The sequence below is a fragment of the Mustelus asterias genome, chromosome 1, assembly GCF_964213995.1.
Source record: "Mustelus asterias chromosome 1, sMusAst1.hap1.1, whole genome shotgun sequence".
NCBI classification, from domain to species: domain Eukaryota; kingdom Metazoa; phylum Chordata; class Chondrichthyes; order Carcharhiniformes; family Triakidae; genus Mustelus; species Mustelus asterias.
In genome coordinates this window covers 76,556,450-76,579,752 of record NC_135801.1, presented here as the reverse complement: position 1 = coordinate 76,579,752, position 23,303 = coordinate 76,556,450, and the positions used below count along the sequence as shown (strand labels likewise).

Sequence of the window (23,303 nt, the reverse complement as noted above, 5' to 3'; positions counted from 1 at the left end):
CCTGGGTGGGATTGTTGTCAGCACAGATGGACTGAAAGGCCTCCTTCTGCACTGTAGGGATTCTAAGACTCTATGAAGAATGTGTGTGTGCACATATGTGTGTGTGTGTGTATATGTGTGTGTGCCACTCCCACTCCCTGCTGTGCCATATTGAGTTCTAGATCACCTCCAGGCCATACTCGAACGGCCCCAGTGGCAGCATAGAGCAGGAATTTCCGGGCCCCCCCGTGACGTGTTTTCCAGAGATGGAGGCGGCTTACCATCGGCCGCCGGCAGGATCTTCCGGTCCCTTCGATATCTATGGCATTTTGCTTGGTTTGCCTGTCTCACCACTAAAGAACCCGTCGTGGGGGGTGGGGTGAGGGGGGTGTGTCCCCTTTGGTGGGACCAGAAGATCCTGCCAGTGGGAATGGCTGGAAAATCTCATCCATGTTCTTCCTTAAATGGAAGGAAAAGGAAATTTGGAGAATTATTTAACCTGTCGGCCATTGTATTTTCATAGTCCCTTCGCATCAGTAAGGCTCTGGGAGCTGTTCACTTATTTCCCTTGTAGATTTGAGGAACAGTAGATGTCATGGGAGACCTACAAAATTGACAAAACAAATATTGGGGGAGGAAAGAGATGATTCAAGTGTTTTTGTTAAATAGTTAAAGTCCAAAATCACAATGAGAACAGATTTGTTGATAGAAAAGAAAATATGGAATAAGAGAATTTTTTTAAATTCCCAATCAGTTTGGTACCTGCCAATTCCAAAACTAGGAAACAGATGTGTTCTGTATTACTGGATTATATCCACCAGTTGCTCTTCAAATATCAGTCTCCTGCTGTTTCACACAACACAGAAATCCACAAAGGAGACCTGAAGTACTTTGTAAAAGATTTATTATTAAAGTTCTGAATACATGGAATTTATTTATGCACAAGTCCTTGACTTTCTAAGTGTCGCAGTGAGAGTTGCATTCTTGCTTTAATAGATTAAAAGTGGATTGTTCTGTGATAATTCCAGAATGAATCAGTGTATTTTATTTCCTACTGAATAGTTCTTACATATTTTGCAAAATATAAATGCAGCCACATTTGGGATCTTATTGCCAACGCCAGTAAATTATCAGGGTGAAACATTGAAGTGATTTGAAAAAAAATGGAATCAAAACAAAAATGCTGGAAATAGAGAAGATCTGACAGTTTCTATAGAGAAAAGACAAGGTAGAGTTCAAATATATATCCTTCATAGGAACTCTGTCCTTCAAAGATTTTGCCAATGCCATTTTTAATCTTTCCAAATGCTGACAGACCTCCTCCAAATTTTCAAAACATTCTATTTTTGATCAAGCAGTTCTGTTAGGTTTGGATGGTGGTGGATATCGCTGGGAATCAAAATGGCTTTAGTTTTTGCAGGATGTTACCTGACAGACATTTGACTGCCCCACTTTTGCCATGGACTCGATTTATTCTTGTAAACAATACTGTGGCGCTGTACCTCACAAATGTTTCACAAAAGGAACTTCAAAATAAAAGTGTTTTAAGTTTAATACTAGTGTCACAAGTAGGCTTACATTAACACTGCAATTAAGTTACTGTGAAAATCCCCTAGTCACCACACTCTGGCGCCTGTTCGGGTACACTGAAGGAGAATTTAGCATGGCCACTGCACCTCACCTAAGGGCATTCAAAATCTCTATGGACTCCAGACTATGACACAATAGCTCAACAAACTGGAGCTCCAACATGTCGTAGCACACAGTGGGAGGATATATGTGTTTCGAAAAAAGCTGTTGTGACACAGTGGATAACAATTATTAGTCTGAAGTGTTTACATTAATTTTGTTACAGGCTCTGTCAGCTGCTCTAAGAAAGCAGAATGTTTCCTGCACGTCTCACAGTTTTGATAGTGGAGAGACAATGAAAAAATCTCATCCTGAAGAACTGACAACACAAATTGAGGTTCTGAAGCAACAGGTAATATATAACACACTGAATGTTTTCCAAGTAATTATAACTGAGTGTGGTGTGTGGAGTTTAGAAAAACCTGCCTCATTGTTTTGTTTCCATTTATTTCTTAAGAATTCTTTAAAAAAGAAAACTCACCCTTCTTTTCAAATTCTTCCATGGGCTCGCCCTTATCTCCTGCAAGTCCAACAACCCTTCTCCAATTCTGGCATCGTATGCATCCCTGATTTTCATCTGCAGCATTGGTGGCCATGCCTTTGAAATCTCGTGCATTGCATTAGAATGGGAGGCCTCTCATGGTCGTGCCTCTCTCTCCACCTTTTAACATAATCCTTTGAACCAATCTCTATAACCAAGCTTTTCGTCACCTGTCCTAATACCACCTTCCATGGTCCATTGTCAATTTTTTTATCGAACTCCTGTGAAGCACTTTTGGATGTTGGTCCATGTCAAAGATGTTATATAATTTCAAGTTGCACATACAGGGAAGAAAAACAAGTTAATGCAAGAACATACAAAATAGGAGCAGGAGTGGACCATTTGCCCCCTCCTGTCTGCTACACAATTCAATGTGATTATGGCTGACCTTCAAATCTCAACTCCACTTTTCCACTTGCTCTTTGTATCGCTTGATTCCCATAGAGATCAAGAATCTATTCAACAAAGCCTTGAATATACTCAATAGTGTAGTCTCCACAACTAGGGCTAGACAATTTCAAAAATCCCCAACGTACTGAGTGAAGAAATTTCTGCTTCTCTCAGTCCTAAATAAACATCCACTTATCCTGAGACTGTGTTCACATCTACATGTGAACAATGGCATCTGTATCGGTAGACAACATTTGGATGTCAATGAACCATGAAGATGACTATCTTTCATTTTTGTAAAGATGCACTTGATGTTCCTATTTTTCTTGCAATATTGGTGATAGGAGTGAATGATAATGTGTCCAACTTCCATGGGTACTTATGGAAATGTTCCAGTTTGTTCAGCAGCCTGGAAATATTTGGCTTTTTAGTTCAGACCATGTAAAGTCTGATTTTCCTTTTGGTCCCGTATCCATCTCGTCTTCCATATTTTAACTTCTCATTTAGAATTTCATAGCTAGCGCCTTGCAATTCATTTTTCCACTCAACCACATCAAGAAAGCGATGTGTGTTGTGGTATCTATCTGAAGAAGCTTTATATTCTTTCTTCTGTGGACAGTTAGGAATGTTGTTCAGAATAGCTCAATCCAAATTACATCCATGAGCTCTTAAAATGTTTGGGGTTCTGTTAAAGGTGCAGATATTTGAAGAAGACTTTCAGAAAGAAAGATGTGACCGGGAAAGAATGAATGAAGAAAAAGAAGAGTTGAAGAAAAACATTGAACACCTACAATCGAAACTTACTTTACTTAACACAAGGGTATTACCATAGTAACTACCTTTCTACATTATTTTTGCCTCAATATCTGCTACTATTTTAATAAATAGCTTTCATGTTCCACTTATTCTAGAATCCATCGTTAAGGATGAGATTTCTAAATTCTTGGAAGTGCAGGGTCGGATTAGGACAAGTCAGCATGGATTTAGTAAGGGGAGGTCGTGCCTGACAAACCTGTTAGAGTTCTTTGAAGAGATAACAAATAGGTTAGACCAAGGAGAGCCAATGGATGTTATCTATCTTGACTTCCAAAAGGCCCTTGACAAGGTGCCTCACGGGAGACTGCTGAGTAAAATAAGGGCCCATGGTATTCGAGGCAAGGTACTAACATGGATTGACGATTGGCTGTCAGACAGAAGGCAGAGAGTTGGGATAAAAGGTTCTTTCTCAGAATGGCAACCGGTGACAAGTGGTGTCCCGCAAGGTTCAGTGTTGGGGCCACAGCTGTTCTCTTTATATATTAACGATCTAGATGACGGGACTGGGGGCATTCTGGCCAAGTTTGCCGATGATACAAAGATAGGTGGAGGGGCAGGTAGTATTGAGGAGGTGGGGAGGCTGCAGAAAGATTTAGACAGTTTAGGAGAGTGGTCCAAGAAGTGGCTGATGAAATTCAACGTGGGCAAGTGCGAGGTCGTGCACTTTGGAAAAAAGAATAGAGGCATGGACTATTTTCTAAATGGTGACAAAATTCATAATGCTAAAGTGCAAAGGGACTTGGGAGTCCTAGTCCAGGATTCTCTAAAGGTAAACTTGCAGGTTGAGTCCGTAATTAAGAAAGCAAATGTAATGTTGTCATTTATCTCAAGAGGCTTGGAATACAAAAGCAGGGATGTACTTCTGAGGCTTTATAAAGCACTGGTTAGGCCCCATTTGGAGTACTGTGAGCAATTTTGGGCCCCACACCTCAGGAAGGACATACTGGCACTGGAGCGGGTCCAGCGGAGATTCACACGGATGATCCCAGGAATGGTAGGCCTGACATACGATGAACGTCTGAGGATCGTGGGATTATATTCATTGGAGTTTAGGAGGTTGAGGGGAGATCTGATAGAAACTTACAAGATAATGAACGGCTTAGATAGGATGGACGTAGGGAAGTTGTTTCCATTAACAGGGGAGACTAGGACGCGGGGGCACAGCCTTAGAATAAAAGGGAGTCACTTTAGAACAGAGATGAGGAGAAATTTCTTCAGCCAGAGAGTGGTGGGTCTGTGGAATTCATTGCCACAGAGGGCTGTGGAGGCCGAGACGTTGAGCGTCTTCAAGACAGAAATTGATAAATTCTTGATTTCTCGAGGAATTAAGGGCTATGGGGAGAGAGCGGGTAAATGGAGTTGAAATCAACCATGATTGAATGGTGGAGTGGACTCGATGGGCCAAATGGCCTTACTTCCGCTCCGATGTCTTATGGTCTTATATATTTGTTTGATGCTGTAGTCAAATGTCAGTTAAGGGATTTTTCAACTCTTTTTTCACAGCTTAAAACTTATGAGGAAGACTTTATGAAAGAAAGGAAAGAAAAGGATTTACTAGGGAAGAAACTGAAAAAACAGGTATGAGACCATACTATTAAATATGTATCATGTGGAACTTCTGCCTGGATGCCTCTGGTACAACAGTTCAGTTAGTAGCCTTTTATCTAATGCTGTTATTTTAGTTTCTGATTCCATCAGACAGATTTTAGATTGCATCAGGAGCTAAAAGGGTTGAAATTTAACTAATTAGTGAGCTTTCTTAACTTAAGTTTTAGATTTAGACGATGGCACAGTGGTTAGCTCTGCTGTCTCACAACGCCAGAGGCCTGGGTTCAATTCCCGGCTTGGGTCACTGTCAATGCGGAGTCTGCACATTCTCCCTATGTCTGCATGGGTTTCCTCTGGGTGCTCCGGTTTCCTCCCACACTCCAAAAGACGTGCTGGTTAGTTGCATTGTCCATGCTAAATTCTCCCTCAGTATATCTGAACAGGTGCCGGAGTGTGACGATTAGGGGATTTTCACAGTAAGTTCATTGCAATGTTAATGTAAGTCTACTTGTGACACTAATAAATAAACTTAAGCTTAGATTTAGCTTTTATGCTAGTGGACCAGTTTACTGAAAATTGAAGGGAGTATTCACAAGATTTTGGCAGTAAAATTAAAAATACATATATACTGATGACATGTTGTACACTGGTTCCTATTCACTACAATACATTCCATGATATTAGTTACACTGTTTAGAAAACTTCAGTTTTAGAACTGAAGATTAGCCTTGCAAAATGACTCTAAGGAATGAAGGACACTCTGAATAACCCTTATTCTAGCCTCAGTATCAGTATATCCTATTGAACCTCTTCAATCTTATGTACGTTGCCAAATAGCAGCTTTTCACATTGCCAGATTTCATGTAGAACCCCAACAAAATCCCGTTTTTAGTTTGATATCTTTTTTTCTGGGCTTTTGTAAACACAAGGATTATCAGACAGAATGAGTAAATGAAGTGTGGTATAAAGGTTTGAAAATGTCTGTCTTAACCAGTAGCTCATACAAATTTTGATCCAAGTGTCATCTCTTCCTGGCATAATGAATTTATCTTCTACAGAGATGATAATGTCTGTAAAACCCCTGCTATGGCATTTAATTTAAGAGTTTTGGAAAGAAAAGGGAGACACTACAGGCGGGATTTTATGGCCTCGCTCATCCTGGAACTGTAAACTCCTGCCTGAGGTCAATGGACATTTCCATTGTCCACCCCTCGCCAGCTTCAATTCCGTGGCAGGCGGGGCGGTAAAAACTTCTGAGGTCTGAAACAGTTGTAGAAAGCTTGCAGATTTTCCTATATCTGAGAATGAAAGGGGGCAGCCACAGTTACACCTCAACTTGGAAAAGGCAGAATCTCAAAAATATGATGGTCTCTCCTGATGGTGGATTTTCTAAAGTTATAATTGTGCTACCTCTAAAATTAGCTGCCTTCTAAACCATAGAATTCCTGCAATGAAGAAGGAGGCCATTTGATCCATCGAGTTTGCACCGACTCTCCGACCATCTTAACCAGGCACGCCCCCCCCCCCCCCCCCCCCACCCCTCTTCCCCCCCGCAGATTTACAGTCTGAACAGTGGATTACTGCATTTTGTAAGTTTTGAAAAGCCCAGTTCTGTACGGAATGCAGTGTGACTGCTGTTGCTATGCAACACTAGCACCGCAAGTCTAAGCGGCCTTTCTGCCTTTGCTATCAACAGAATCATTTGGCATATGCACGGTGCAAAAGATAATAACTGAACAGCATATAGCTGCAGCATTAAACCACCCTGCGAATATCTCTGTTTTTGCAAGAGTCACCCACTGAAGATGGCAATCTGTTGCTCACCTGCCTCAAGACTGTGACTCTTCTTCAGTTCAATGTGCTGGTAACTCTCAGTTTCTGCTGACATTTACTCTTCTTTTTTTATTTCTTGGTTGAGTAAAAGCCAGAAAACAGCACACACGGACAGATAAACTTCAGCATCAGCAGTGTACTAAACTGGATCTGTTAAAACTAGACATCTTACAGTTTGGCTTCCACAAAACAAGAATAAATTATAAAATTGATATATTGTTTTGCCAAGTAAGACCTTGATGGAAACTTTGGCCCTGATCTTTACTGGGGCAAGATTTCCAAGTGGCAGGGAGGAGTTCTGGATCCCGCAAATGTCAAGGAATTTTAACTCCATGTTACAGTGTTTCCACCTGGAATCCAGCCTGGGAGGTAGTGACATTGTGATAATGTCACTGAACTATTAATTCCGAAGACCAGGCTAATGCTCTAGAGACACGGGTTCAATTTCCACCATGGCAGTTGGTGGAATTTCAATTTTATTAATAAATCTGAAACTTAAAACTAATCTCCATAATGTTGACCACAAAATCATTGTTGATTGCCATAAAAACCCACCCGTCCTTTTAGGAGAGGAAATTTTGCCATCCTTACCTGGTCTGGCCTACATGCAAATCCAGACCCACAGCAATGTGGTTAACTCATAACTCCCCTCGGAAATGAAATGGCCTCGTGAACCACTCGCTATAAATTTAAAAGAAATAAGCCAGACTGTAACTTCGTGGTCCGGCATATCCCTCACTCTACCATTATCCCCAAGCTAAGGGTTCAATTCTGGTCAATGAAGAGTTTAGGGGGGCATGCCAAGAGCAATAGGCATTACCTAAAAATGAGGGCCATGATTTTACCGGCTCGGCTGCTCTGAAATTGGGGCGGGCGAGGCTTGCAGAACGGTATTCTCCGTTGACCTCAGGCGCAATCTTACGAGCCTTGGGTGGGCGTGCTGGTAAAATTCTGGCCGAGGTGTCAACCTGGGACGGCACGGTGGTTAGCACTGCTGCCTCACAACACCAGAGACCCGGGTTCAGTTCCCAGCTTGAGTCACTGTCTGTAAGGAGTTTGCACATTCTCCCCATGTCTGCATGGGTTTCCTCCCACAGTCCAAAGAAGTGCGGGTTAGGTTGATTGGCTATGCTAAATTGCCCCTTAATGTCAGGGGGCTAGCTAGGGTAAATACATGGGGTTATGGGGATAGGGCCTGGGTGTGTTGTGGTCAGTGCTGGCTCGATGGACTGATTAGCCTCCTTCTGTGCTGTAGGATTCTATGATTCTAACCTTGTGAAACTATCAAACAGGACTACTTGCATGCCAAACAGTGGAAACAGCAGGTGATAGAGCTAAGCAATCCCACAACTAATGGATGAGATTAAAGCTCTGCAGTTCTGCACATCCATTTGTGAATGGTGATGGACAATTAAACACCTCACTGGGGGAGAAAGCTCCACAAATATCCCCATCCTCAATGATAGGAGAGCCCAGCACATCAGTGCAAAAGGCTGCAGCATTTGTGTCCAACTTCAACCAGTGCTGAGTGGATGATTAATCATGTACTGGATATTGCAAAGGCAATGGGCCCTGGCAACAATCCAGTACTGAAAACCTGTGCTCCAGAACTAGCCGTGTCCCTATCCAAGCTGCTCCAGTACAACCACAACACTGGCATCTACCTGGCAATGTGAAAAATTGCCCAAGTATGTCCTGTACACAAGAAATAGGACAGATGCAACCTGGCCAATTACTGCCCTACCAGTCTACTCCTGAACATCAGCAAAATCATAGAATCACTACAGTGCAGAAGGAGGTCATTCGGCCCATCGGGTCAGCACCGACTACAATCCCACCCAGGCCCTATCCCCATAACTCCATGCATTTACTGTAGCGAGTCTCCCTGACACTAAGGGGCAATTTAGCATGGCCAATCCACCTAACCCGCATGTCTTTGGACTGTGGAAGGAAACCGGAGCACCCGGAGGAAACCCACGGAGATACGGAGAGAATGTGCAAACTCCACACAGATAGTAACCCAAGCCAGGAATTGAACCCGGGTCCCTGGCGCTGTGAGGCAGCAGTGCTAACCACTGTGCCACCGTGCCGCCAGTGATGGGAGGGATCATTAGCAGTGCAATCAAATGGCACTCGATAAGCAATAACCTACTCACTGAGCCTCAGTTTGGGTTCCAGTGGATTCAGTATGCCATGATTCTTGCTACCTAATAACACCCTGATTTAAGGTATTCATGAGATTACCAGTTGAGTCGGATGGCCACCTTAGCCATCTGTTACACCAGCATCTGAAAGTAGAATGGAAAACCAGCATTCGTATCCTGCAGCCATTTTTTAAAAACCTGGGCCAATTGGGATTTAAACTTCTCAGTTCTCACCCCATCGTTTATTATTCTTTTAGAGGCAAACTGTTGTAGGATTGAATGATACAGAGCAGTAAAGTTCCACTTTTGATCTCTAGTCTGTGCTGAATTAGCAGATCAGAGGTAAAACCATTGTGCATTCCAACTCCTAATCAGTGTTAAAGTGGGTCATGTGTGGAGTGAGTGAGGATTGTGCGGATACCAGTTCAACTATGTTGTTATTCCATCATTGAATCACTTGCTGAATTTGACTGGGCTTATAAATGATGATAAAGTTCTTAGGGGAAGTTAGGGAGGGGTGACAGGCATTTGTGGAACTGTCTCCCAGAATGAGCCTTTAAGGAGAGAACATTTGTTTCTCAATCTGGCTATATATTCATCTACACTTTTCCCTATAAAATATTTCTGTATATCTCTGGTAATCCTACCATATCTCAAAGTTCTACAGTTAATAATCAAGATTACTGTAGCATTAACCTCCTGTCAAGAGTTCTGGGATTCATTTGTGATTTGTACCAACTTCCAAAGCAGATAAAATAACTTGTTTAAAGTTTATTTATTAGTGTCACAAGTGGGCTTACATTAACGCTGCAATGAAGTTACTGTGAAATTCCCTTAGAATTAGAATGAAAATACAGAAAGCAACAGCTACACTTTTTATGACATTGTTACTTTAGTTACATTGTTACTAGCTCCCTGCTCGACTCCACTGAGGGAGAATTTAGCGTGGCCAATGCACTTAACCAGCGCATCATTTGGACTTTGGGAGGAAACTGGAGCACCCGAAGAAACCCATGCAGACATGGGGAGAATGTGCAAACTCCACACAGACAGTGACCCAAGCTGGGAATTGAACCCAGGTCCCTGGCACTGAGGCAGCAGTGCTCACCACTGTGCCACTGTGGTTAAGCAACAAGAATGGCTCCTGATGCAACTATAGTCAGTGATGGCTGAATGTCCTCCATCACTGCTGCCCATTAGGAGGGATTTGCAGGCAGCAGTGGAACACGCTTTGTAGTTAGGAAGCCATTTTAAATAAGTTGAGCCCTGGACCATGTGACAACCATCGTCATTCAGACTTCATGCTGCTCCCACTCACTTCTCAATCTTTATCGGCACTTTGTCATAACTCATTCTACAAAGGCACTGACTAACCATGCTTACATCAATGAGGTGTGGGGCTGATTGGAATTTAAAACAATGACATTCAATTTTTCAACAAATTAACCCCAACAACTCCGTTAGATTCTCAAACACAATTTGCATAAATGCAAACATTTGAAGGTGACATTAACAGGTTGTATTGTGCTAAAATCCCTTTGAATTTACATAACGCAGAACAAACCTCCTTCAACCTTTCAGTTTACTTGGGTACCTGTGAGGTAGCTGGAGATAAAAACAGGGAACTGTTGAACCTCGTGATTATCGAGATATAATTATCAAAGTCATAACTTGCCGAAATGGAAGGGGTAGATTTAGACTTTGTGTAAAACAGGTGATGGAGAATTTAACAGCCTGTTTTTCATTTCTCCTGATTTTTAATTCCACTGAGTTCATGGCAGTTCATTGAAGGGCTGAATGACCTATTCCTGCTTCTAGTTTCTGTGTTTCTATATCTAAAATGGTAATGACCTGCTACCACTCCATTTTACCCTGTAGCACAATGTTGAAATGTACTCCAAGGTCCTCACTGAATTATGTCTGGTCATTGTTCACCATTTCCTTATTGTTACCACAATATACCAGGACGAGCACAGTTCTGGAGGCAGTACAGATAACAGTCCCCACCGCTTACTGCGGCTGCATGGGTGTTAACCCAATTTGACTGTTACAAGCAGTGGACAGTAAAAGCAGGAAGTCTATTGGGAAGCAGATAGGCTACACAACAAAGGGAGAGATGGAATGTAAGAAACCTGAGACTTTCCAAGTGTTAAACTGGCATATTCCGATCTTGGAAGAGAGATGATACCAAGTGAAGGATAGCAAAAGGATGGAGAACCAGACAAAGCAATTATGTGGTATCGGGGGGAGCGTCAATACTTCTTCTGTTTCTCCACTTGCCTCTTTCTCAAAATTGCTTAAAGATAAACCATATTCTTTGGTTTCGGGGGAACACACAATGTCCCTTTTAGGGACTGTTGGTTAGGCTGTTTTGCTTCTGTTCTTGACTGCTTATCTGAAGACCCCAGTCAAAACAGCAGCAAACCCGGCAACAACAGGAATGGGGCAGAGAGTCTGCACTCTGATTCTGAGTGTGCTGTAAAACCCCATTCACGCCAGTAACAGGAATGAAAATCAAGACCAAACATTCCCCTATCTCTCACTTTTTGTCATGCAACTTTCCTTTCTTAATTTCTTTCTTTCATTTTTTATTGTGGGGAATCATGAAGGAAGGAATAGCCATTTTCTTTTTTTTTAAGTGGAAGTAGAATAGAAGGATCATGGAATCTTCGAGCACAGGAGGAGGTCATTTCTACTTCACATGACTGTGCCAGTACTTTGGAAGAACTGTCCCATGTAGTCACACACTCAGGATTTTTCTCCATATACAGTGGCATAGTGGTTAGCACTGCTGCCTCATAACACCAGGGACCCGGGTTCAATTCCGGCTTGGGTCACTGTCTATGCAGAGTCTGCATGTTCTCCCCATGTCTGCGTGGATTTCAACCGGATGGACCAGTTTCCTCCCATAGTCCGAAAGATGTGCTGGTTGGGTGCATTGGCCATGCTAAGCTCTCCCTCAGTGTTCCCGAATAGGCACCGGAGTGTGGCATCTAGGGGAAACAGCCCAGTCAGTTCATGCTAGTGTTTATGCTCCACCCAAACTCATTCTCATCTTTTTTCATCTAACTCTACCATTGTAACCATCTATTCCTTTATCCCTCACGTGATTGTCTAACTTCCCTGTAAATACATCTATAGCACTCACATCAACCTCCCCTCTGGTACTGAGTTCCACATTCTTAACACTGTTCGGATAAGAAAGATTATCTCCTGAATTCTATATTGGATTTTTAAAAAATATTGATATCCTCTAGTTATGCTCTTCTTCCACAGGAGGAAACATTGCGCAGAATTTTACCTTGCGCAAATCCGGATTGCAAACCCGCTCAGGAAGATAGTGGAACTTCCAATTTTACTGGTAGTAGCTCATGACTAATCTACCGCTACGTTTGCCATCCTGTGCAGAACAGTTGCTCATGCCCCCTCTGCCCACCCCCATCCATCTCCTCGGTCCGAGAGCTGCCGGTCCAGTCAAAGGACTGGCAGTTCAGCAGCCCCACCAGGAGCAGTGGCCTCTGCTGAGACATGCAGGGGCACTACCTGGAGGGAATTCCCTCTGAGCCCATTGCTCGGGCCATGGGAGCTGCCTTCCCTGCATGCGGCCTACTCTCTGATTTTAAAAAAAACACAATTTCCTTGTCAGCTGCTGCTGAAGAGGCCACCTGCATTCAGCTGACAGCCTCCCCATCTGACAGATAGGGGTCAATCCACTGTTGGAACAACACTGATGACTTGCTAAAATTGCCTTCAATAAGGCATTTGAATATTTAAATTTTCTTCCCGCCTACTTGTGGTGAGAAGCCTGTCCGCAGCGCATCCCATTGGTAAAATTCCCCGACGGTGGAGCCTGGTGCCCAGAATTTAATACAATACTCCATCTGAGACTTAACCAATAATCCATAAAGATTTGGTGTGACCTCCTTGGGTTTTGTATTCAACCTATTTACAAAACAAAATATCCCAAATAATTTCATAACTATGGTATCAACCTGCCATGCCAACATCAAGGAATGGTGAGTGTTATTTCTGAATCTTTGAAATGAGGCGTTGCAGGGACAATCAAGGGGTCGAAATGTCCATGAGGGACACAAATGCAACCTTAATATAAACTTTCATTAACTTTGGAAAGATCAGTTCAACTTTGCTAACTGTAAAATATGCCATTGGTCCAGCCTCTGTGCATTCAGAGGAGCTAGGCCACGAGTAGAAGTTATAAAGGTTTGTGCAGTTTATGTTTCTAATAATGGTAAAGCTTGGCACAGTTCAAGTTAATGGCATCAGATTTGTGTGAACCCGCTCAGTTCCAATGTAAATTATATGACGTTTTGTACTTTTCTCTCAGGCTACAGGCTTTTCACAGTCACCTACAACTCCTTACCCGCCTCTTGCGTATGCGCCCTGTGCACCATACGTTAATTATGGACATCCCTACGGGATCCCTATTCACTATCCAGGGTCTGCATTACTGGCGCCACAGACGGAAAGTAGAGCTTATCAACACCCCATGGTGAGTAATAGTGTGGTTTATGCTACACAATGAAATCCTAAAAATATACAAAGAAAATTGTAACTTGTATTTCGTCCCTAAAGAGAAAGTAAGAGGTAAGGGAAGTACAACACTTTTCATTTAATATACCCTACTCATAACTATGTATATCATATAGAATCCCTGCAATGCAGAAGGAGACCATTCGGCCCATCAGGTTTGCACCAACTCTCTGACAGAGCATTTTACCCAGGCCCATCCCACACCCTATCCCCGTAACCCCATGCATTTACCCTGCTAATCTCCCTAACTTACATCGTTCAACACCAAGGAACAATTTAGCATGGCCAATCAACCCAAGTTTCACATCTTTGGACTGTGGGCAAAAACAGGAGCATCCAGAGGAAACCCACGCAGACACGGGGAGAATGTGCAAACTCCACACACATGCACAGTCACCCAAGACTGGAATTGAACCAGGATTCCTGGTGCTGTGAGGCAATAGTGCTAACCCACTATGTAATCCTGTCAGTCCATGCAGTCCAGGTAACATCACTGAAGGGAGAATCTGCTTGTGTCTTTACCTGGCCTCATTTGACTTAAATGAGGAACCAACCGGGAGCTGATACAGAGGAATCCAACCTCAGGAAAAAATGTTATCTACATAAAACCAAATTGCCATAGTATTCAAAAGCTTTGAACAAAAAATCTTCCTTCTCTCTCCCTTCACTCTCAACCAAACTGTTTTCCAAAATGAAACTGATAACATACAGTATATAATTGTAGTAGCTGAAAATAATGTGACTGGATTTCATTTATTTTCCCTCATGAAACAAATTCCAGAAAATTCAATTTTTATCTCTGTGATTGTAAAACTGAATTTACAATCTCAGCCAGGGTGGCATTTACTCCATAAAGAAATAACTTGCATATATATAGCACGTTAAAGAGAGATTGATGACCAATTCAGCTGGCTTTGTGATGTTGGATGAGGGATAAATGCTGTCTAGGATACCAAGCAAACACCCCTGCTCTTCTTTGAACAGTATCAAGAGTCATTCTATTCTCTGAGGCAGAGGGGACTTCAATTTGACATCTTGGGAGGAATTTTCCCATCCTGCCCACCACGGGAATCATAGCGGGTGGGAGGGGTGAACCATGCAAAGCTCCGTTGATATCAGGCGGGATTTTCTGGTTTTGGGGCGAGCGCAGCCGGAAAGTCCCACCCATCATCTTTGAAGGGCACCAAATTCAACCATTTGAACTTTGACAAAGGGTCATTTGGACTCGAAACGTCAGCTCTTTTCTCTCCTTACAGATGCTGCCAGACCTGCTGAGATTTTCCAGCATTTTCTCTTTTGGTTTCAGATTCCAACATCCGCAGTAATTTGCTTTCAACCATATATTACCCCAAACTGAAACATCAGTTATATACCCTGGAGTGGGGCCATGAATCTAAGAAACAAGAGTGCCACCATTGAACTAAGTCTGACATCTGCACACATCTGTGGATCCGCACCATTTGTCCCATTTTTAAATTTAGTTCAATTGCCACGTCATAGCTATACATAGCATTTGACAAAGTCCCGCATAAGAGATTATTGTGCAAGATTAAAGTGCATGTGATTGGGGGAAGTGTATTCAGATGGATAGAAAACTGGTTGGCAGAGAGGAAACAAAGAGTAGGGATTAATGGGTGCTTTTCAAATTGGCAGGCAGTAACTTGCCACAGGGATCGGTGCTGGGACCCCAGCTATTCACAATATATATTAATGATTTGGATGAGGGAACAAAATGTAACATCTCAAAGATTACAGATGATACCAAGTTGGGTGGGAGGGTGAACTGTGACGAGGATGCAGAGATCCTTCAGAAGAATCTGGACAGGTTAGGTGAGTGGGCAAATCAATGGCAGATGTAGTATAATTTGAATAAATGTGAGGTTATTCACTTTGGAAGCAAAAACAAGAAGGCAGATTACTACCTGAATGGCTGTAAATTGGGAGAGGGGAGTGTGCAGCGGGACCTGGGACTCCTTGTCCACCAGTCACTGAAGGTAAGCATGCAGATGCAGCAGGCGGTAAAGAAGGCAAATGGTATGTTGACCTTCATTGTGAGAGGTTTTGAGTACAAGAGCAGGGATGTGTTGTTGCAATTATACAGGGCCTTGGTGAGGCCACACCTCGAGTATCGTGTGCAGTTTTGGTCTCCTTTTGTGAGGAAGGATGTTCTTGCTCTCGAGGGAGTGCAGCGAAAGTTTACCAGGCTGATTCCAGGGATGTATGAGGAGAGGTTGACTAGGTTAGGATTGTTTTCACTGGAGTTCAGACGAATGAGGGGGGAATCTCATAGAGACTTACAAAATTCTAACAGGACTAGACAGGATAGATGCGGGGAAGATATTCCCAAAGGTGGGGGAGTCCAGAACCAGCGGTCAGGGTAGACCATTTAGGACGGAGGTGAGGAGACATTTCTACACCCAAAGAGTGGTGAGCCTGTGGAATTCATTACCTAAGGAAGTACTTGATGCAAAACATTTAATGTATTCAAGAGGTGGCTAGATATAGCACTTGGGCCGAATGGGATCAAAGGTTACGGGGGAAAAGCAGAATTAGGCTATTGAGTTAGATGATCAGCCATGATTATAATGAATGGCGGAGCAGGCTCGAAGGGCCAAATGGCCTCCTCCTGCTCCTATCTTCTATGTTTCTATGTCTATATTGTTCAGCAATACTTGAACTAAGCAGTTGACCAGTGATGGTTTCATACTGCAAGTGGGGTTATGAAAAAAGCCCTTTCAAAGAGCCAGTACAGGAATGATGGACCAAATAGTTTGCTTCTGTGCTGTTTCAGTCTAGAACTCTGTCTCTGCTTATTGATCCTTGGTTTGGATATTAATGTGAACTTACCTTTGTGCTTGAATACAAACAATTTAACTTCCTTTCTGACTGTATTAAACTGTTTTGACAGTGTTGGGATTAATGCTGCCAGAATAAACGCTCAGTCCGAGCAGCTTAAGCAAGGCACAATGGGATAAAACTTTGTCTAGGGAGGTAATGTAAAATAGGCTCTAGTGGATCAGCAGCTCTATGTACACTCCACTCAAGTGGGTTGTAAAACAGACTGTTCACTGTCACCCATTTCGCATAACAAGCTCCAGGCAGCCGTCTACCCCTTTGCATGATGTGAGTAGCCATCAAGCCATAAAGAACCAAAGTTCAAACAGAGACCAGTCCACGAAGCAGCTAAATGGTTGAAACATGGTAGCCCAGAAATCACATTTATAGTCATTGGGTGTAACTATTCTGGTTAGGTGTCTTGTGAAGTAAGTTTTGCTGATCACTGAAATGGATTAGCAGAAGCATATTAATAATTTAGATGAGGGAACTAAATACAATATCTCCAAATTTGCAGATGCACAAAGCTGTCTGGGAGGGTGAGCTGTGAGGAGGATACAGAGATGCTTCAATGTGATTTGGACAAATTGAGTGAGTGGGCAAATGCACGGCAGATGCAGTATAATGTGGATAAATGTGAAGTTATCTACTTTGGTAGCAAAAATAGGAAGGCAGATGATTATTTGAATGGCTACAGACTGGGGGAGGGGAATGTGCAATGTGACCTGTCCTTGTACACTAGCGCTGAAAATAAACATGCAGGTGCAGCAGGCAATGAAGAAGGCAAATGACATGTTGGCCTTCATAGGAAGAGGATTCGAGTACAGGAGCAGGGATGTCTTGCTGCAGTTATATAAGGCCTTGGTGAGACCACATCTGAAAGATTGTGAGCAATTTTTGTTTCCTTATCTGTGGAAGGATGTTCTTGCAATGGAGGAAGTGCAGTGAAGGTTCATCACACTGATTCCTGGGATGGTGGGATTAACGTATGAGGAGAGATTGAGTTAGTTAGGATTATATTTGCTAGAGTTTAGAAGAATGAGGGAGGAATCCCATATTACCTATAAAATTCTAACAGGCCGAGACGGGGTAGATTCAGGACGTATGATCTCGATGGCAGGGGAATCCAGAACCAGGGATCACAATCGAACAATATGGGGTAAACCATTTCGTACTGAGATGAAGAGAAATTTCTTTACCCAGAGAGCGGTAAGCCTGTCAAATTCTTTACCACAGAAAACAGTTGAGGCCAAAACATTGTATATTTTCAAGAAGGAGTTAGATATAGCTGTTTGGGCTAAAGGGATCAAAGGATAAGGGGGGAAATTGGGAACAGGTTACTGACTTGAATTATCAGCCATGATCAAAATGAATGGTGGAGAAGGCTAGAAGGGCTGAATGACCTAGTCCTATTCCTATTTTCTTGGTTTGTATGTTAAATGAATACTGAAGGCATCCCCACCGCACTGCAGAAAACACATGGGATATCATATCATGGAATGATAGAGCCAATAAACTTGAAATCAAAGTTGGTGGCAGTAAAACTGGTCATACGTAGGATTATATAAGATAGACATCTCGGAAACGGGCCACTTTGCCCAACCAGCCCATGTTGGTGTTTCTCCCATCTTGTCTCATCTAAATCTCTTCCCTTCTTCCTCAAATGTTTGTCCAGCTTTTGTTGAACTGCATCTATATTATTCACTTCAGCCAGTTCCACATTCTCGCTACTCTTGGGGTAATGTAGTTTTTTCTGAATTCCCTGTTGGACTTTTTGGTGACAATGTTATACTGATGGCCTCTTCCCATAAGAAAAAACGTTCTCTCTGTATCCACTTTGTCAAAACCTTTCCTAATTTTAAAGTCATTCCTCAGCCTCATTTCATCAAGAGAAAATTGACCCAACCTGTCAACCATTTCCTGATATATTTATATATATATACTCAGGAGTTTCTTGTATCATCCTTCTAAATCTTCCTGCACCCTCCCCAGTGTCTCTGCATCCTTTTTATAATATGGTGATCTGAGTGTCACCCAGCAGTCTGTGTGGTCTAATCAAAGTTTTATAGGACTCTACAATAAGATTAATGTGAGGTAGTAGGTTTTGGTGGGAAGAATAGGGAGGTCAGTTATTACTTGGTAGGTGCAATCTAGATGAGGTAGAGGGACCTCAAAATACAGGGACCTCGAAATACAAATGCATACAGCACTAAATATTGTGCCACAGGTCAGCAAGGCACAAAAGCCTAGAAGGTTAGAATTGAAAATAGTGAAGTAAACCCCCAGGAGCTATGAAAATTGAATGACTACTTAAGGGACAGTGTAAATTACAGCTTTTGAGGTGAGTTTGTTTGGTTATGTTACCAGTAAAAAGGGAATCGTTCTGTTCTGTAGTGTAAAGTGTAGGTTGCCTTCAGTGGCCGGTATTCTCCAGTCTCGTATGCCCTGCCACCATTGCCGGCAAGAACGGAGAATTAGGCACTTAGCCAAAATTCCATTCACCACAGCGGAATCGGAGAATCCCAACCACAAGCGAGATTGGAGAATTCCGCCAGTGTTTAGTCAAACGTACTTTTAGTCTGTTTATTACAGGAAAAATCTTAAAATGTAAAATCTTGTCATGTCATCCATTCAGCTATCAGCTGCATGCTCAATTGTCTATTTTTCAAGTTGTCAGTCTCTATGGTGATTATAATTCATAAATTTAGAAATTATATTTTTGATTTGCAAGTCCAAATCATTGATGTAAATTGTAAACAGCAGTGGTCCTGGCACTGATTCTTGTGGAACACTACTTCCCATCTTCTGCCATTCTAAATAACTACCTTTACTGCACTGTCTGCTTTCTCTCATGAAACTAACTAACAATCCATTCTGTCACTTGTCCCCTGACTCCACATTCTCTGACCTTATTCATCAGTCTATTATGGGGCACCTTATTGAAGGCCTTTTGAAAATCCAGATAAATTACATCTTGGGTGGTAACACAATGGTAATAATGAATTGGCATCCCATTTTACATTCAACCTTTTTTTTCTGGAAAAGAGAAGTTGAACTTAATCTGAAGACGATAAATGGGAAAACTTAAACAAAGGAGACTTTAAATTTTAAATAGTAAATTCTACATAAGTTTGTACATGCAGAAGAACGCTCAAGGATCGGGCTGATGTAGAAATTTATCTTGGAGTATTCTTTTAATCTTGCTGCTTATCGCAATTTCTGCAATTTATCACTGCTCTTAAGCTCAAAGTAGATTTTGAATTTCTCTTTCATGCCAGGTACATGTACTCATAGAAAGATGTATTTGTAATTCCAATCTAATCCAGCATTTCTGTGGTTGAGACATATTTAAACGTTTTTTAAAAGCATAACTTACCATTTAACTTCTGAGCTATTACTTCTGGCATCTGTGCTAAAGAATGCAAGACCGTCTTGTCATTTTCATTAGCCATCCAATAAATTTACAATCCGTTTGTTCAATTCTGATATATATATATGTATAATTTGTAATTTGCAGACAGAGTGTCCATGGTATATTCCATTCTCCAACCAGCTATCACCAGACCAACAAAATGCTCAAAAATGCAGACCAAAAGGTAAGAAATTGACCAGCTCAATACTAAAGCAGTTTAAATAAACTTCATTCTATTCTTGGGATTAATGATGTAAATTCAATTCCGCATCAAACAAACTGGTCCATTTGGCTCCGGATTTTTGTATAATTTGTGAAAAATATTCATTCTTGAGCTTTCTGCCTTTGGCTTGACCTTACTGCTAATCACTGTCTTGGTATGTCTGCAGCACTTACTGGAAGACCAAATGTAAAGAAACTACTTTTGAAAACTGTATCAAACTAATCCTAAGCAATTCTTTCCACTTTTAATTCCAGATAATACCTCAGCAAAAAGACATCCAAAATAGCAACCTTGGAATGAAACCGATTTGCTATGAATATTTATCAATGCCTTCAAACAACACTAGGCCTTTGCTGAGGATTGCCCTGATGTAGTTGCTGCTGTTTGTTATATTTTAATCTGAGTTCTTTGTTTCTGTTTCTAAGAGAAACCTAAATAACACATTAAATACGACTCAGAAGCTTCCTTTTATTGTGCCAGCAATAAAACAGTTTTACATTTACATGGCTCATTTAATGTAGTAAAACCTCCCAAGGCAATTCACAGGAGCGTCACCAAACAAAATTTGACATCTTGAGTCACATAAAGGGAAATTAGGAAAGGTGACCAGAAGCTTGGTCAAACAGGAAGGATTTAAAGAGCATCGTAAAGGACTAGCGAGAAGTCAAGACGGAGAGAGATTTACAGAGGGAATTCTAGAACTTACAGCCCAGACAGCTGACTCCATGCAATTGTAATGCAATAGAAATTCGAGTGCTTGTGTATTAGAAAATATTGCAAATGGGCAAAGCTTTCTGGCTTTTTGTCAATTTGGCTCAGTGAGAAACATCGTAGGAAAAATTTAATTCTGTCCTCGGGAGCGGCCTGAGAGGTGGTGTGGGGGTATGCAGAATTAGGAGGCAAGTGGGAATGGAGTGTCCATCATCTTTCAAATATTCCCCCAGTCCCCTCACTCCCCAATTAAGTCTGGTGCAGTGAAAGATGAGCATAGCTTTCTACATGCATGCCAATTAAGACCTTAAGTGGCAAATTAATTTCCATTTAAGGCCCTTGACCTGCCACCGCTCGTCGAATAACACGTGAGGAATACATCCACTAAAAGCTGGTACCGCTTTGTGGCTGGGGGAGGGGTTGGGGTGTACATGTACATAGAGCAGCAAAGATTAAACACCCTGGGTGAGAATCTCCAGCCTCCCAGCCGCATGTTTCTCAGCAGTGGGAGACAGCATGCCGTTCGCTGGTGGCGGGATTCTCTGATCCTGCTGCTGTCATTGGGATTTCCCATTGAAACCCATGGGTGGGGATGCGCTGCTAGCGGGACCAGAGAATCCGCTGGCGTTAACAGCCAGGGAATTCCAGCCCCATGTCATTTTTGAAGGACCTTTCCAGTGTCCTTATCAATATTCCTCCCTTGACAACACAAGTAACAACAAATTTAACATTCCTGTTTCAATGACATGACTGTGTTTATAAAAAAAAATAGCTTCCCTTATCCCTTAATGTTCTACAAAGTAACTGCATTCTTTGTGATATCGGGACCCTTTTTGAGGAGCATAAAAATTTGCTTGCATAAAGTAGGAATAGATGTAGGCCACTTAGTCCCTCTAGCCTTTTGCCATTCAAAGAATTCATGGGTGATTTGCAAGGCCATCTTCATATACCCAACTTTGTCCCATCTATCTAAATACCTTTGATTAACAAATATCTAGCAATCTTAGTTTTAAAATTGATAATTGACCTGGCATGAAATGTTGGTTGTGAGTGAGCATTCCAAACTTCCACCATCTTTTACATGAAGGAACGTTTCATAATTTAACTCCTGAAAGGTGTAGCTCCAACTTCTCGACCATGCGCCATTGTCCTAGACTTCCCGGCTATCGGACATTGTTCCTCCCAGTCTATCATATCTGTTCTTAACTTGAAAAAATTGATCACATCACCTTCAAAATTCCAGGGAAGCTAAATTAATCCCTCCTCTTAGCTCTTGACCTTTGGCGTCCAGATGCCATTCTAGTAATTTAAAACCATGCTCCTTCCAAGGCCGATGTATCCTTCCTGTGGTTTAATGTGTTTACAAGTGGTTCTTGTTCAGAAGCTGATTTGTTACTTGTGTAAAACGCATGTCTCAGTTGTTAATTACTTTACATTTGAAATTGCACGTGACCAACCATTTGTGGTGTGATGTTAAGATAAAGTTGCTGGTGTTAAGGTGACTTTGTATAAGTTCGGTCTCTTTTTAAGTAAAACCTCATCATTGGCAGAGGTGAGGAGTACAACCAGATCTTCAAAACCAGTGATTGCTCCCATATCTGCTATTCTTTGGCCTTCTACTTTTGTGGAATAATACATTTGGGTAAAAATTAATTGTAAATAGCTTTTTCTTGTCACAAAAAATAATCTTGTACCTGAGATGTGTAACTGTCCAGAAGAGGAGGTCATATAGGATATCTGACATGCCAGGGTAGAACTTGATTTCACACTCTGATTAAGTTTGCTGAATGGATGGAAGTTTTGCTTATTGTCATTTGTTTTCAAATTTTAATCCATATTAATTCTAGGAGATCATTTTGAACTTTCATTGGATATGTTTATATATAAAGACTAACAATGAAAGCCTTACATTTCTGAATATGTCAGAAAGGAAAATTACCTCCATGTTTGAATGTCCATTGAAAAGCATTTATTATTCACATTGCCACTTGTTGCATGAAAACATTTTTCAATTTCCGTTGCTATAGAACAGCCATTGCTATAGTAATATTTTTGTTCAATTTATATTTGACCTGATAGAATGTGTACATATATATATATGTATGTTGAATGCTTTGTAACATATTGTGACAGTTTAATATCATGTAACTTTTTTCAACCTTTGGAAAGAGAAGATTCAACCTGACATTTTGTGTGTTTATTTGGAAGCGGTTTAATCTTTTGTGTACGCATGCTTAACAGAACACATTCACATATTTCTCCAGGTTCGGATATATTGGGCATGATTTTCCCACCCCGCTGCACTGCTCAAGTAGCATCGTGGGGCGGGAAAGTTAAGCAGGAGGCCAAAAACGGGAATCGCAACCAGCGTTCAGCCAGTTGTGATCTTCCCAGGCCATTTTTTTCTGACATAATCAGCGTCGTGCCATTCCCCATGGTTGTTTGCAACTGTTTAGTGAGCCTGGAATGCAATCATCCGGGCTCACTTGGATTTCCAACTTCCTGGTGAAGGATCCCACCAAGGGATGGGAGATGGTCCCCAGCAGTTGGGACCTGACGTGATGGACTCGCTGTTGGGACCAGAGGCAATAGGGGCCGCCGGATGGTTGGGGGCAGGGGGCAGTGCCCCTTGGACAGTGACAGCCTGGCACCCTGACACTGCCACTGGGCACACTGGCATTGCCAGGCTGG

General features: G+C 41.9%; 1 protein-coding gene across 1 annotated transcript in view; it reads left to right on the top strand.

Annotated features, from left to right (window-relative positions):
• The window catches only part of LOC144507914 (uncharacterized), a 77,452-nt gene extending 54,656 nt beyond the window's left edge, over positions 1-22,796 (top strand). Inside the window, exons 8-13 of the mRNA XM_078235469.1 lie at positions 1,835-1,960; positions 3,234-3,359; positions 4,859-4,933; positions 13,226-13,390; positions 19,784-19,862; positions 20,156-22,796. Of these exons, the coding sequence (XP_078091595.1) occupies positions 1,835-1,960; positions 3,234-3,359; positions 4,859-4,933; positions 13,226-13,390; positions 19,784-19,862; positions 20,156-20,187 (603 nt within the window). The 3' untranslated portion in view covers positions 20,188-22,796. The remainder of the gene's footprint in view (positions 1-1,834; positions 1,961-3,233; positions 3,360-4,858; positions 4,934-13,225; positions 13,391-19,783; positions 19,863-20,155) is intronic.
• The last annotated feature ends 507 nt before the right edge of the window (positions 22,797-23,303 follow it).